The sequence below is a fragment of the Thermobia domestica genome, chromosome 11 (genome assembly GCF_964235325.1).
Source record: "Thermobia domestica chromosome 11, izTheDome1.hap1.1, whole genome shotgun sequence".
Classification (NCBI taxonomy): Eukaryota; Metazoa; Arthropoda; class Insecta; order Zygentoma; family Lepismatidae; genus Thermobia; species Thermobia domestica.
Window position 1 is genome coordinate 85,617,703 of NC_137464.1, and position 13,928 is coordinate 85,631,630.

At 35.8% G+C, this 13,928-nt stretch overlaps 1 protein-coding gene across 1 annotated transcript in view; it reads left to right on the forward strand.

Moving 5' to 3' along the window:
• LOC145664245 (pterin-4-alpha-carbinolamine dehydratase-like) overlaps positions 1–11,107 on the forward strand; it is a 46,199-nt gene extending 35,092 nt beyond the window's left edge. The window contains exons 3-4 of the mRNA XM_081730737.1: positions 226–360; positions 10,748–11,107. Coding sequence (XP_081586863.1) covers positions 226–360; positions 10,748–10,933 — 321 coding nt within the window. The 3' untranslated portion in view covers positions 10,934–11,107. The remainder of the gene's footprint in view (positions 1–225; positions 361–10,747) is intronic.
• The last annotated feature ends 2,821 nt before the right edge of the window (positions 11,108–13,928 follow it).

Below are 13,928 nucleotides of genomic sequence, written 5' to 3' on the forward strand. Positions count from 1 at the left end.
TGAGTTATTAATGAAAATGTGGAAGTTACAGTATATGCGAACTTTTTTTCGGATGACGAAATATAGCATAGCATGGGACTTTATTATTGTCGGCATCGGCAAGGCTATACCAAGAAAACAAATATAAGAAGCAAGATGTGTTTTGTTTGTTTGTTTTTAAAGTACAATCATCATATTAGTAACTGACGTTTTCAGTAACATATTTATTTATTGATTTGTGAACAGGGTGACAGTGGAAAGGGTAAATTAACGGAAGAAGAGAGAGCAACATCCCTGCAGCCTTTGAAAGATTCTGGATGGAGCGAAGTCAGTGGAAGAGACGCCATTTATAAAGAGTTCCTCTTCAAGAACTTCAACCAGGTAAATAGTAATATTGTAAAAGTAATATCTATATTTTTTGTACTGAGAATATGTCTAAGTTCTCATGCAAAATAATTTTGGAGAAACGTAAACATGACACGCAAAGATGGTCAAACATTTCACTGGTCATTTTTCGTTTTTCTGGTCACAGTGCCCCTGGGACAAGCAGCATGATTGCTCTCATCCATAGCGGAGGTTAGATCCTTGATAATTTATGGTTTAACACGACTTTCTTCTGCAAGACTAATTTTCTTCTAGACTAAATTATGTGCAATGGCGCCTGTTGAGGGAAGTTGCTTCCGCAAAAAAAGTACAATTTTATTGTTACAATCTAAGGGAAGATAACTTACCTTATGTCCTGCAAGAATTAGAACATGAGGTAAGTTTTCTTTTCTTAGCTTATGGAGATAAAATTGTAATTTCTACCTAATGTAACTTCCCTCAAGAACAGACACTGATCTTTTATACACGATTGCGGTCTAAGGAAAACAAAAGTGTAACGAAAGAACTCAAAACTTATCCTCCACCGAACTTTCCGGTATAAATACACGTTATTACTTTCAAAAGTACGTATTTCAATAAACAAGAGCTTTCCATAAAGCAAAAAATAATCTATTATATGCAAAATCATTTGATAAAACTAGATACGTTTAGAATTTATAGGAATCTTGTAGTATATTCAGTGGCATATTTAGGGGGGTTATCGGGCTCAACCTCCCTCCCCGAAATAAATTTGTTAGTTTTTCACATTCCACGTACAAAAATAATCCTTCTCTTACCATTTCTAAGAATTTCATTGACTTTCCATTTTCTTATGCTCTTCGTTGAGAAATAATACTGTATTTGCAAAATTTCATTCCATGTAAGAACCGTTGTTTTCTTTCGTCCATTCTACTATTCTGTTTCTTTTTCTTACTTATTTTCTTTCGTTTCTCCTATCATACTTTCGACAATTGTTGGTTGTGATTCAAGTCGGCCATCGTAACACCAAAACTAAGAGGAGCTGATAAGCGAAACTGGTGTTCCACACGTACTTGCACAGATATCAACACAACGGGACTTTAGTTATTATAGCAATAGCCCAGGCAAGATATGCTTCGATATTGGACTAATTAAATGAAAGCTGAATTCTCAGTATTGGTATTTCAAACCGAACCTTAAAACATACTAAAGGTCCTCATCGATCCCACGCCGGCTTCACTTTCAAAAAGGGCATCTAAAGATGGCGGCACAAGAATTCGTTACTCTCTCACATTTGTTCCTATAACTTGAACAACTATACATGGATTTTCATCTTCTAAATGCTTTTTCACTTTCATTTTCCTTTTCTTAATTTTAAGTCTATGTTCTAACTAAAAATAAAGATCTATCATCAACTTGTAGGACTAACGATTGAAATCCTTTTCGTTTTCCGGAAAGCTCTTTTAAAAAAAATGTCTATTTTGGCTTGACATCCAGCCTGAATCGCTACATTAATTTGTTAATAACTAACTCACTCTATGGCCTGTGGAACCCGAAGGTTCAATGCCGGTTCACAAAAGCTCTCCACTGACTTCTATCCTTAGCCAATTGGATCCAGTTTCTACTTTATATTCCTATTTCTGTGAGATTCATCATTTTTCTTTGCTGAGGTCGTGCCAAGTTATCACTCCTGGTCCGAGGCTTCTGTGAATGTTTGTTTCTGAACAAGTTCCTTTATATATATATATATATATGGGTGATTCTGAAATTAAGGGGAATTTTGGCATTGGAAAAATCTTAAAATTAAAAATCGGAGAAATAATGTATAATTTATGTTTTACACACCTAAGGGCTAAACAAATAGAATCATTACAGTGGATGAGGTCAAGAAAATATATTTTTTTTAAAAAATGGTAATTTATTATTTTGACAAACACGGTGGTTACATTAGTATCCACGGAGGTTACAAAACATACTCAGTGAATATATTTTAAGTTTTATTCACTGGTAAAATGTAAGACAATGTAATATTTTGAATTGAATGCTTAATATAGATTTGTGCACACAGCTAAAATTGCAGTAAACGTAAACCGGAATGTTTTATTTTCCGAGAAAAGTTGTTCCAATCCCGCAACAATCACTTTAGTATCCACAGTGGCTCTATTTGCTTTTCAGGGAAACACAATTATTAGTCCTGCCTCTATTCTGTAAAAAACTCGACTTTATTCGGAGATGTCAGTAGACATTTTAAGGCCACGTAATGTCTGATGGTGTTTCTGGAGTACATAATTTCAACATAACAAAAGAGTTTGCTGTGTAAGTTCTCTCGATATCCCAAAAAATTTGGCATCGTTTTCGTTGTCACTGGCGTATTACACATTTTGATAACACAACGTTTGTTGAGATTTATTTGGTACTGGGTGCAGTAGTTAAGTAAAAATACGGAACTTTTAACACGTAACTATAATGAAACTTCTGAACATCGTTAGGTTAGAGTAAGAGTACGAAGATCTGAAAACAAGTTGTAGCAGTTCATAAATGCTGTTACATAAAATAATACACTTTATGGTTGAAACACACTGAGAAAAAAATGTGGGTGGCGTACTTAAAAAGATAGGTCACATGCGTAATTCCTGTAGTTATTTGACTTAACGTACAGCAGACGTATAACTGAAAACGCACGTTTTATAATACTTTCTGTGTAAGGTTCCATCTATACGTACTTTCCGTATGAAACTACGTCGGCGGTCGGGATCTCACATACAAATGGACGTACATAACATAGCTGACGAAGGTAACAGTAGTATATACATGTGATATACGGAAAACTGTTAGATGTCAAACATCCTGCAACGGCATGATGTAACATCTAAGGGCAGTGCCTATGCAGCATGCGAATAACGTATGCTCCGTACTGATTTCTATAGTAAGCAAGAGGATACCGTGTATTTTTTACCGCTGTCCGGAGAACGGATTTTTCTCTGTGCAGCAGCCACAGAGTTGTATTGTCCCTCATGAAAATGACTGCATTTAGTGTCAGGATTACATTGAAAGCAGCTTAGTCTGCGCATATTTAATACCAATGTGTTTCTTCTCCATGCCACTTGACGGCACTTCCATCCCCTTTGGTAGATATAACCAAAGGAGATTGCTCCCCTCATTTCAGTTATAATTCGTGCACTGTCAACAGATGTAAACACGAAGCGTGAATAACATTTTTTACACAATGACTGGGGCAACCATAATATAACTCGTGATATCAATATATTTATGGAATAGATTGCATTTTGTTGATAGTTAACATGGAACATTGAAGGATTGTACAACTGATTTCAACATATCTATTGTTTTATTCATAATAAACATATGGAGAATTAATAGTTTACTTGTAGCTAGAAATGGCTACTTTATTGGTTGAAGAAAAAAAGTAAAGTTGACTCGGGCGGAAACCAAACCCGGCACCCTTTGCACGTGAGTCGTAGATGTTCCTCAATCTGACACGCCGTCACTTGATAACTTCATGCGTCGTACGATATATGCGGCGAGTCGGAAACTTCAAGACGCTTTTTCTCCGTTATTTTTGGCTGTTGCGCTTTCCCAGTTTGTAATATTAAAACTTTAACTATGCACTAGCACTTCGCGAAAAATGACCCCGAAGCTCATTTACTAAAGTCTGCTTTCTCCTTGTTAGTTTTATTTCGTTTTGCAATTTTCTTACCACTTTTCTTTCGGCTGGTTTCCACCCGGTCAAAATTAGGCACAACAATATCATTCCTTACGACATTTCGATTGTTACCACCATTATCACTGTCAGGAGGAGTTGCCTCTTCCATCATTTTATTTCCTGCTTCCTTCTTTTCTTCGTTTCTTCTTTTCTTTATGCCTTCTAACTTTTTCACGTATTTTTTCTCTTGGCCCTTTTCTCTCGTTTACTCATGTCTGCTATTTTTTTTAAATCATTCCCCTTGTAGTTCTGGCTTTGTATCTATCTCTCTTTTATTTTGAATTCTTCGTATAATACAGGATCTGCTTTTATTCTTTCTCTTCTTCGACTTTCTGATTCTCTTTTCATTTTCCTACTTCTGATACCTTACTTGGCTTTTTCTCTTCACAATTAACGCTTTTATTTGATTCCATTGTTACTTTTTCACTACCATTCTTTTTTTCTTGGTGCCATTCTCTCTATAAAATTAAAAAGTAAATCAATAATTTTAATAATCCAGGTTTAATCAGCAACAAACTTGTTTTTATTAGCTTGGACTCTACAAAGTGCACATCCTAACACCTAACTTCAAACATTTAGTGCTTTTGTTCAAAGAGATAAGCAACAACAAATGGTACAGATGTTCTATTTCGAAATTTTACTCATGTATAACATTTAATTAAATTTTAATTTAATGTTCATCAACCAAATCATATATTATTGAAGACTACATGTAATTTATATTATAGTAGCATGTTTAGCAAACATATGATGAAATTTTTTGAATTTTTCCTCCGGGTAGCTCTAATAGGTAGCATTTCAACAAGAAGCTGATAGTAACTCAAATATATAACTATTTTTTATAATAATATCATGAAATGCTCATTATGGTAACCTCCATGGATCATGTGTAACCTCCATGCTAGATAGAAATCATGGAGGTTACTTCCATGGAGGTTACAAAAGTGCACTTCAGACAGCCTGATACTCAAAGCTAGAAGACTATATATGCAATGACTTCGTTTTTAGTAGGAAAACCGCTATTTTAACAATAATCAATTGAAAAAACATTTTCAACATTTTTAATAATAAAACTAGCAAATACATGGAGGTTACAAGATGAAAGAGTACGCACCTATTTTCCACAAGATGTGAAGATTTTTCACGAACACAATACTGCACACACACTTATCAACATATCACTCACAAAATGGCTGCTCTGAGCTTCACTTTCAGATCTAGAGACTGGACAGTGTTGCTTCCTAGTAGAGTTTCTGGTAATTTTAAAAGTGCTCCATGGAGGTTACCTCACAACCCAGGGACAATATTTTCGCATTAAATGGGCCATGAAAATGGCCTTAAAATTTAATCTCTTGCTAAGTATTTTCATTATTTATGTCTTACAGTAGCAACTTATGCGGAGTTTTCACGAATTTTCTAGTGAAAACATGTTTTTCTCTTCTGTTAATGTTGAAAAATGCTGGTGGGGACACTCCACGGAGGTTACATTTCACATATTTTTCGCTTTTTTAAAAGCAGAAAAATAAAATAAATGTTAAAATAAACTCGGAGAACACAAAGTACTAATTATTTTTTATGTAATAATAACTTTGTTACTTTAATATTGCATATCTAGAAGCTGAAAAATCAGAGGGACTGAAAATTCCCCTTAATTTCAGAATCACCCATATATATATATATATATATATATATATATATATATATATATATATATATATATATATATATATATATATATATATAATATACAATATGAGGTTGTTAGCCTCACCCTAACCCCAAGATGGAGGACCACTCCTTATCGTCTGTCCACGAGTGCTTATTCAGTATATTCGCAGCTAACCTCTATTTCTAGAGGCCTTCTCGATCCGCAACCTGAGGACGCGCCATGCCGTGATGACAGGAACCCACATCAGTTAGTTTGTTAATAACTTTCAGTAAGTCCGAGAACTAACGTGGTGCTTGCAGCGCTAACGGTTTGTGTAAGTTTTATTATGACCTTCTGATAAGCGATTTTGATCTAATAAATTTGAATAATTCGTGAACTTTTTAAATACTTTCTTTCATTATTAGGAGTTTTCATTATTGAGGTCATGTTTATGAAAACTAGAACTTTCGCTCTCAATAAAGAAAGAAACAAAATATTATGATTGCACAAATTATTCTGATTATATATTTTGAATATTCATCACTTGAATTTGATTGTATTATTTTGAATACATACATACGTTGGGGCACCTGCTGTCATCTAATGATATGTAAAGCCTCAACTATTACCTTACATAAGTTATTCCATTCTTCTGCTACCTTGTGCAGTCAAATCAGACAAGATTAATTTGACTAAGCAATGTTCTCTTGTGAAAAGCAGGACAATAAAACATGTAAGGAATTAAAAGCAGTATTTCTATTAATTTTCTTCTATATAAAGGGAGAAGTTCATTAAAATAAATTGCTTCCTTTGGTACTTATCATCCCAGATCAATCGAGGCAATTCGAAATCCATTAATTTCATTTTAAGTATATAGTAGGTCTAGTAATGTGTCAGTTCTTGTTACTTTGAGTCACGCTCGAACACTTAAAGCAGTCGATACTATGATTTACGTAGATATTTTCCTCCTCACTTTTTTTTTTCAGAACTATGTAACTTAAAATGATACGAAATGAAGTGTTTTTGTATAATTTTCAATTAAAGGTTGAATAAGATCTTACAAATAACAGTGGTGCCCACCCCCCCTCATGTCCATGACGCACCCCCCTCAATTGTCTATCTGTTGTGTTCTTCCATGAAAAAAAATCTTTTCGATTAATTTTTACCCCCCTCAAACATATTTATATGGATTTTTAACCCCCCCAAATATTTCAATGACGCAGTTTGCGTCATAGCCCCCCCTTGTGGGCACCCCTGCAAATAAAAAGTGATAAAGGAATTAAATAACGGTGAAAAATAATTCGGGGCAAACATAGCACAATTTGGTCTGGCTTCAGAAAATAATCCACCCTATTACAATAATTTAAATGTTTCAGTGTTTGCTGTGATAGGAAACTAAGAAATATAAGTGGAACAAATTTTCACCATCACCAATGATTTAATTTAACTGGATAAATTAAATACACAATAACACACTGAGCAAGGCTATGTGATAATATGTTAAAAAAAAAAAACAGTATCACGTAACAGTTTCAACACAATAACTGTGTCTTCATCAAACTTCCTCTCCTTCTCTAGAAAAGGAGTGGAAGTTTGATGAAGACACAGTTGTTGTGTTGAAACTGTTACGTGATACTGTTTTTTTTTTTTTTTTTTTTTTTTTTTTTACATATTATAACATAGCCTTGCTCAGTGTGTTATTGTGTATTAGTACAAAATGGAAACAAGGCCTGATAGAATAGTTATAAAGTAAATATCGATAAATTTAGAAAACATAAATGGTGATCTTCCATTGTTATACGAAGGGATTAGAATCCCTCTCCCAATTTTGAAGTTTATAGTGAATTATGTGTGTATCTAAAATTATTATTATTATATAGGAATAGATATAGATTTTAATTTTTATATAATGCCTTTCATATTGAATTGTCATTATATATTCTATACTTCTCTGATTTCACTGGTCGGCAAAGTGAAACTTTTTTCGCTCCCACGAACGAAAATAAGTAATTCCTATAGGTTTCGAGCTCCTGAGTTCGAATCCGTAACCCGTTTTTCTCCAAGACGTACTAGTTTTCAGAGAAGAGGTGTGTGTGTGTGTGTTTCAATATCCGCCCAAAGATGCTATTCTCCACCCATTATAATTTGCACGTTATAATTTAAATATCAATATAAATTATGCAGATAAAATTGCATAAAAAGTTAGTTTAACACTTACGTGTCACTTGGTTTTCCTACTCCTCTTGTAATTACTACAGGGTGTCTCGCGTGTCATATTCCAACAGAAGTCTGTCAACATATTCACACTCCATTTACCACTGTAGCGCCGCTCCATGGTAACTGTTTGCTGGTGAAACCTTTCCCCGTGTTCGTCAGAGACCTTCCCCAAGCTGTACATTTCAGGGATGAACTCCAGGTGTCAATGCAGGAAGTGTAACTTTAGGGACATATTACATCCAATGTTACGAAATGAAGTAATTAACCTGCCCACAATGTCTTTGTAATCAGGTGACATGATTCCGTAGAAAGTTACTGCACACTTCTCGAAAGGCCTCCCAAGCCTCACTTTCCACTTCATTAAGCTTAGAAGAGAGTGTAGTATCGTTAAAAACGTCTCTGATTTGAGGTGCCGTAAAAACACTTTCTTTCACCTTGGCCTTGATGAGTCTTGGGAATAGTTTTCTGAGATGATTAAATGCTTCACCATCCCGGTTCAGGGCCTTGACGAAGACCTTCATGAGCCCTAATTTGATATGAAGGGGTGGTAAGAATATTTTCTCCGGATCCACAAGACGTTCATTAGCCACGTTCATCTCCCCTGGGACCAGTTGCTTCCTTGGCGGCCATTTTGTGATGGTGTACTGATCTTTGGCTCGACTATCCCAAACAGCAGCAGTGCTTTGTGTAACCTCCTTGTAAACCAGTGAGGATGGCAATAACCCTAAGGTCAGCGCATACAGACCACTGGAACTGTTCGTACTTTGTTTTCTGCAATAGGTTTCGCATGTTCTCGTATGTTTCTTTCATATGTACAGCATGAGCAATAGGAATGGCTGGCTTTTCATTGCCATTGTGTAGTAACACTGCCTTGAGACTTATCCTAGAGGAATCTACGAATAGTCTCCAATCTTTAGTGTTGTAGTTCAACTTCAGTTGTCCCATAAGTGATGGAATGTCACTGCAATACACCAAATCAACATCCTTTGTAAAATTAGGAACTAGGCTCACCTATCTTTTCCTATACATCGGTATATTCACATCTTGATTTAGTAGATTCCATTGTTGAAATCGTGATGCAAGCAACAGGGCCTTAGACTTGGGAAGGTTTAAGTCTCTGATCAGATCATTCAGCTCTTTCTGACTTATCACATGTGGTTCATTAGTGTCAGGCACTGGAGCGTAATTGGGATCTGACTCGAAGATTGTGCAACATCCTCACAAGCAGCAGGTTCTTCATCGGATGAAACACCGCACAGGGTGTATGAGTCTGGTGGTACGGGTACAGGCAGACAAACATAATGTTTCACAGGTCTCCTCGCGGAATCCAAGTTAGGATACTGTATTTTATGCTTTATGTTTTTTGAGAAACCTTTTATATTAGTCAGGCAGAAGTAACAGTCTAAAACATGATCACGAGGCTCGCGCTAAACCATAGGTACGGCGAACGGCATCGATTTATGTGTACCTTTCAACCATCCTGTGAGAGTGCGCGCACACGAGTTACAAGTTTGTTTCGGAGCCCAAACGCGATCCTGGTCGCCGATTTTACACCCGAAGTACAGATGGTAGGCTGTCTTCAGGAACGGTGACAATGGCCTACTTTGTCCCTTGAAAATCACTTCCCCACTTATGTAGCAGAATGAATCTGTCGAATTGTTGCAAGTTCTCGGCATGTTCGTTTAACACAAACGTCAATATTCCACGCAGAAATATTTTCCACCTACGGTATACACAGACACAGCGTAACACCACCTTCTAACACGAAGATCAACTCGAAACTGAAATATTTGTTTCACGCGACAACGTGGTGTATGTTTTTTTCAACAATCTGTCTGTCCTCTAGACAAAAGGTAGCCGACGAATGATCGAAAGTTGACTACGAAACCTTTCTTAGGTTTTAGTGTATGCAGTGTGGAACGACAATAAATCTTTGCAACCCAAGGGGAGGGGGTACGTTTCTGGGGGGTCGTGAGCTAGAGAAAAGAATGTTTCTGGGATATAGCCTAGTAACAGTTCTTGGATTAAGAGAAAAATTCAGAATTATGCACTGCAAACGCGGAAAACACATATTAAATACGAAAAATACTATTTTTCTGTCAATTATGGAAACAACACCCCGACAAAAAAAAAAAAAAAAAAAAAAAAAAGCACGTGCTGGAACTTTCTCGATGAGATATTCGTAATCAGCGTCTCGAAATCTATCCGGTACACCCTTTCACCCTCGTGGAAGGATTTTCATGCCGACCAGTATTTTATTTGATTGTCTAGTTTTGTGATTATATCACTGAATTATACGACTGAATTATGCGAATTGTACGAGTGCTGTACTTTTGCTTTTAGTTGTTCTCAGCCTGTTAATAAATATTATTATTATTATTATTATTATTATTATTATTATTATTATTATTATTATTATTATTATTATTATTATTATTATCCCTCTTATAAATTCTTTGTGTATGGTCTTGGTTGTCGTGTTAATAAACAGAAAAGGGAGGTAATTCCTTGGCGAGGCGAGATCATTAGACCATTCTCTGATTCCTTATTTTAAAAAAGCTGGGAAAAATTACGCATTTTAAAAAGTTAGGAAAATGACCTTACTCTGCTTTGGACACTGGGTGTTCTTTTAACTTGATTTTTTGAACTTCTCCCATTATAGACATTTCCTCCATATTACATTGTGCTGACTATAACCCCGAGTCCATATTTGTTATGATGAATTAGCCTATTAATTTCTTCTCTTTAATTTGTTCCTGAGATTATTTGAACAAACTGAAGTGATTTGTTACAAAGTGCTATTGAGTAAAATTTTGCATTTATTATTTTTTTTACAGGCATTCGGGTTTATGACTCGAGTTGCTATGCAAGCAGAGAAGATGGATCACCACCCTGAATGGTTCAATGTCTACAACAAAGTCCAAATAACTCTCTCATCTCATGATGTTAACGGGTTGAGTCAACGCGATATAAGACTGGCCAAATTTATGGAAAATGCTGCGAAGACTGTACTTGATAAATAATTCGATTGTGTGTTACAGAATGTTGTTGATTGTAGTTTGTGCTATTTTTTTTGTGAAAGAAATTTCGATGCATTTTTTAAAGAATGAAAAGTTGTATATAATTTTTAAAAAAGAAAATAGAAACAAAACTTGGAAATGATTTAAGGATTAATAAAATGTTGCATGTGAAAGAGATTTTGTGTTCTTGAATTGCGTACTTGTTTAATTTAAAAATTACAAACAGTAGCATTCAGTTTTATGAAGTCAAAAGGTTCGAGAAATTCTGTCTTTGCAGAATATGAGCTACAAATATTTTTACACAAGTTTATTTTGCTAATGGTGTACGCAAGGAAGGTTCCAGTTTTAGCCTCTCTTTTCAGGAAGAATTGTTTGCAAAAATAAACATTTTCTATGTTAAAATATGTTTATAAACTTCTGAAACGATTTAAAATTCGGAGACGAATGTCTGCGTACGCCACTGATTCTGCTTGTACGACTTCACTCTGTTATTTATTTATCTGTTCTTAAAAATTCTTTTGCACTTAGGGATTTTCGATACTTTTATGATAATTCTAATTCTTAGCTATTATAACTAAACAGCAAAAACATTTTATTTTTTGACCCATTTCTCAGACTAAATGGGTCTCAGAATACTCATTTAGTCTCTGACCCATTTCTCACAAAGACACACACATTATTGCTACATTTTCTTTACACTCGATTCAAAATGTTTCAAGGGAACAAATTCATTCTATTATTATTAAGTATTCTGCATTGAACTGATCGCTTTCCGTAAATTGAAGTTTCCGTATACTACGGCAAATTACAAATCTCTTCGTCTTGATGTGTGTGCGTGCATTGAGTGCATGCGTCCACGAAAGGATTTTTTTATAGGGTTATGGAACTATATACCAAACATTTAAGAACATTTCTATGAATATTTAATCATTATTTTCTATCAGTGAGGAACAATGCACTGTTCGAGCGATAAAACTGTAAAGATGTTATTTATTGGTTGAAACCAGTTCATTATGACAATTATAATTAACAATTTTGAAATTTGAAGAACATTTAAATAGCCAAGTTGTATTACTTCTTGTATTGAACGGGTTGTGCTATATATCGATCAACGAGGTTTTAATTATCGAACAGGATGTTTTATATATTGAACAGCGGGGTTTAAATATCGAACAGAATACTTTATTTTTAAACAAGTTCACTTTAAGGATAATATGGATATAGTTTCATTGTAAACACATTGCAATAATTCTAAAGTATAAACTAAGATAGCAGACGCAAAAGAGAAATACATATTAAAATATTCTAAGCTACAAAATGTTTGTTTCATATCCTCACTCTTCAGCACAGAGAGGAACATCTTAAGTTAATCTTTTTTGTTGCCTTTCTTCTTCTTCAGTTCTTCCCGGTATTCCTCGGATGATATTGCATACATTTTCTTCAGCTTAAATTGATGGGATTTCTCCGTGGCTTCAGGAAGTTGAGAAACTGAAAAATCAACTTGAGGAAGGCGAGCATAATAATTCCGAAGCAATCTTATCTTGATGCAATATTTTGACTTGTGAATTTTTACTCCAGTTTTCGAAATGACGGCACCTAGAAGATCCTTCTTGGGTGAAGGTGCGTACACATTTAGGCGTTCATTATTGCATATGAATTCACGATTATCACTTTCTTACTCTTCATTTTCTTCTTCTGAGCTTGAATCATTTGTTGTTTAGTTTTTATCAGCCAATTTAGTTTCATGTGTCACACTGTACCGGGTTTTAACATTTTTCCAATAAGCATCCATATCCGAATCACCATCACTCTGTTCCTCTTCATCATGTCTTAGTTTGTCACCGAACATATTAAGAACACGAGGAGGCATGAATTCTTCCAGATCATCAAGCACAAACTTCAGTTTCTGATGAGGAGTAAGGAACGGTTGTTGAGAAGATGAAGAGGTATTCTAGTCACTCTCTTGTTGTGGTTTTCCCACTGGGGTCTTCAGAATATCGGTAACACACTTGCTACAGTTCACAACAGCAGGACTCAATGAATGAAGACCACACTTACGAAATGCGCTTTTCACAATTTCTGGTTTGACGGCATCATCCCTAACTTTCTTCAATTGGGGTGCAAAATTTACCTTCGTTACCGATGCTCCGAGAGTTTTTATTTTCTCGTCCTAAAGAACATTCAATGCTCGTTTCAAGGGTGAAAATACACCAACGTCTGCTGGTTGCAGAAAATGAGGGGCATTGGGGAAGGGACAATGCATCAGTATTCGATGATCGTAACAATATCCATTAACTTAAAGTGATAGATGATTCCTGTGCCCATCAAGAAAGAGAATATAGGAAGTATGATTTTCTATCTTTAGCCACGGACTAAGCCGTTGATGGTAAGTCAAAAATGTAGTCTTCATTCAGCCAGTTTGTTTTCTTGTAGATCCATAGCTCAGGTACATTATTCTTCATAATTTGCTTAAGTCGTATGTTGTAGATGATCATGGTTTGGACGCAATGCCCGTTAGTAGCCCCGCGTAGCGTAGTCGCTCTCGCTTTCGGTGCGAGCGGTCATGGATTTGATTCCCGGTGGGGGAACTCGGTCGAAAAAGTGTAAAAACGCTTTTTCAGGCCAGCCACCTTGAATGAGGTTTTCCTGGGTTTTCCTCATTCCCACCAGGCAAATGCCGGGGTGGTACCTAACTTATAGGTCCCAGGCCGCTTCCTTCCTTTCCCAATCCTTTCTTCCTTTCCTTTCCCCGGATTGTGTGCTCGCCGAGGGACGTCATCCCTCAAAACGTGAAGGGCTAAATGGCCTTAGATGCCGAAAGCCCAGAAATCTAAATCCCATCCCCCCTCATTCACGCAAGGCAAATGCCGGGGTGGTACCTAACTATTAGGTCCCAGGCCGCTTCCTTCCCTTTCCCCTGATTATGTACTCAACGAGGGACGTCATCCCTTAAAAACGTGAAGGGATAAATGGCCTTAGATGCCGAAAACCCAGAAAT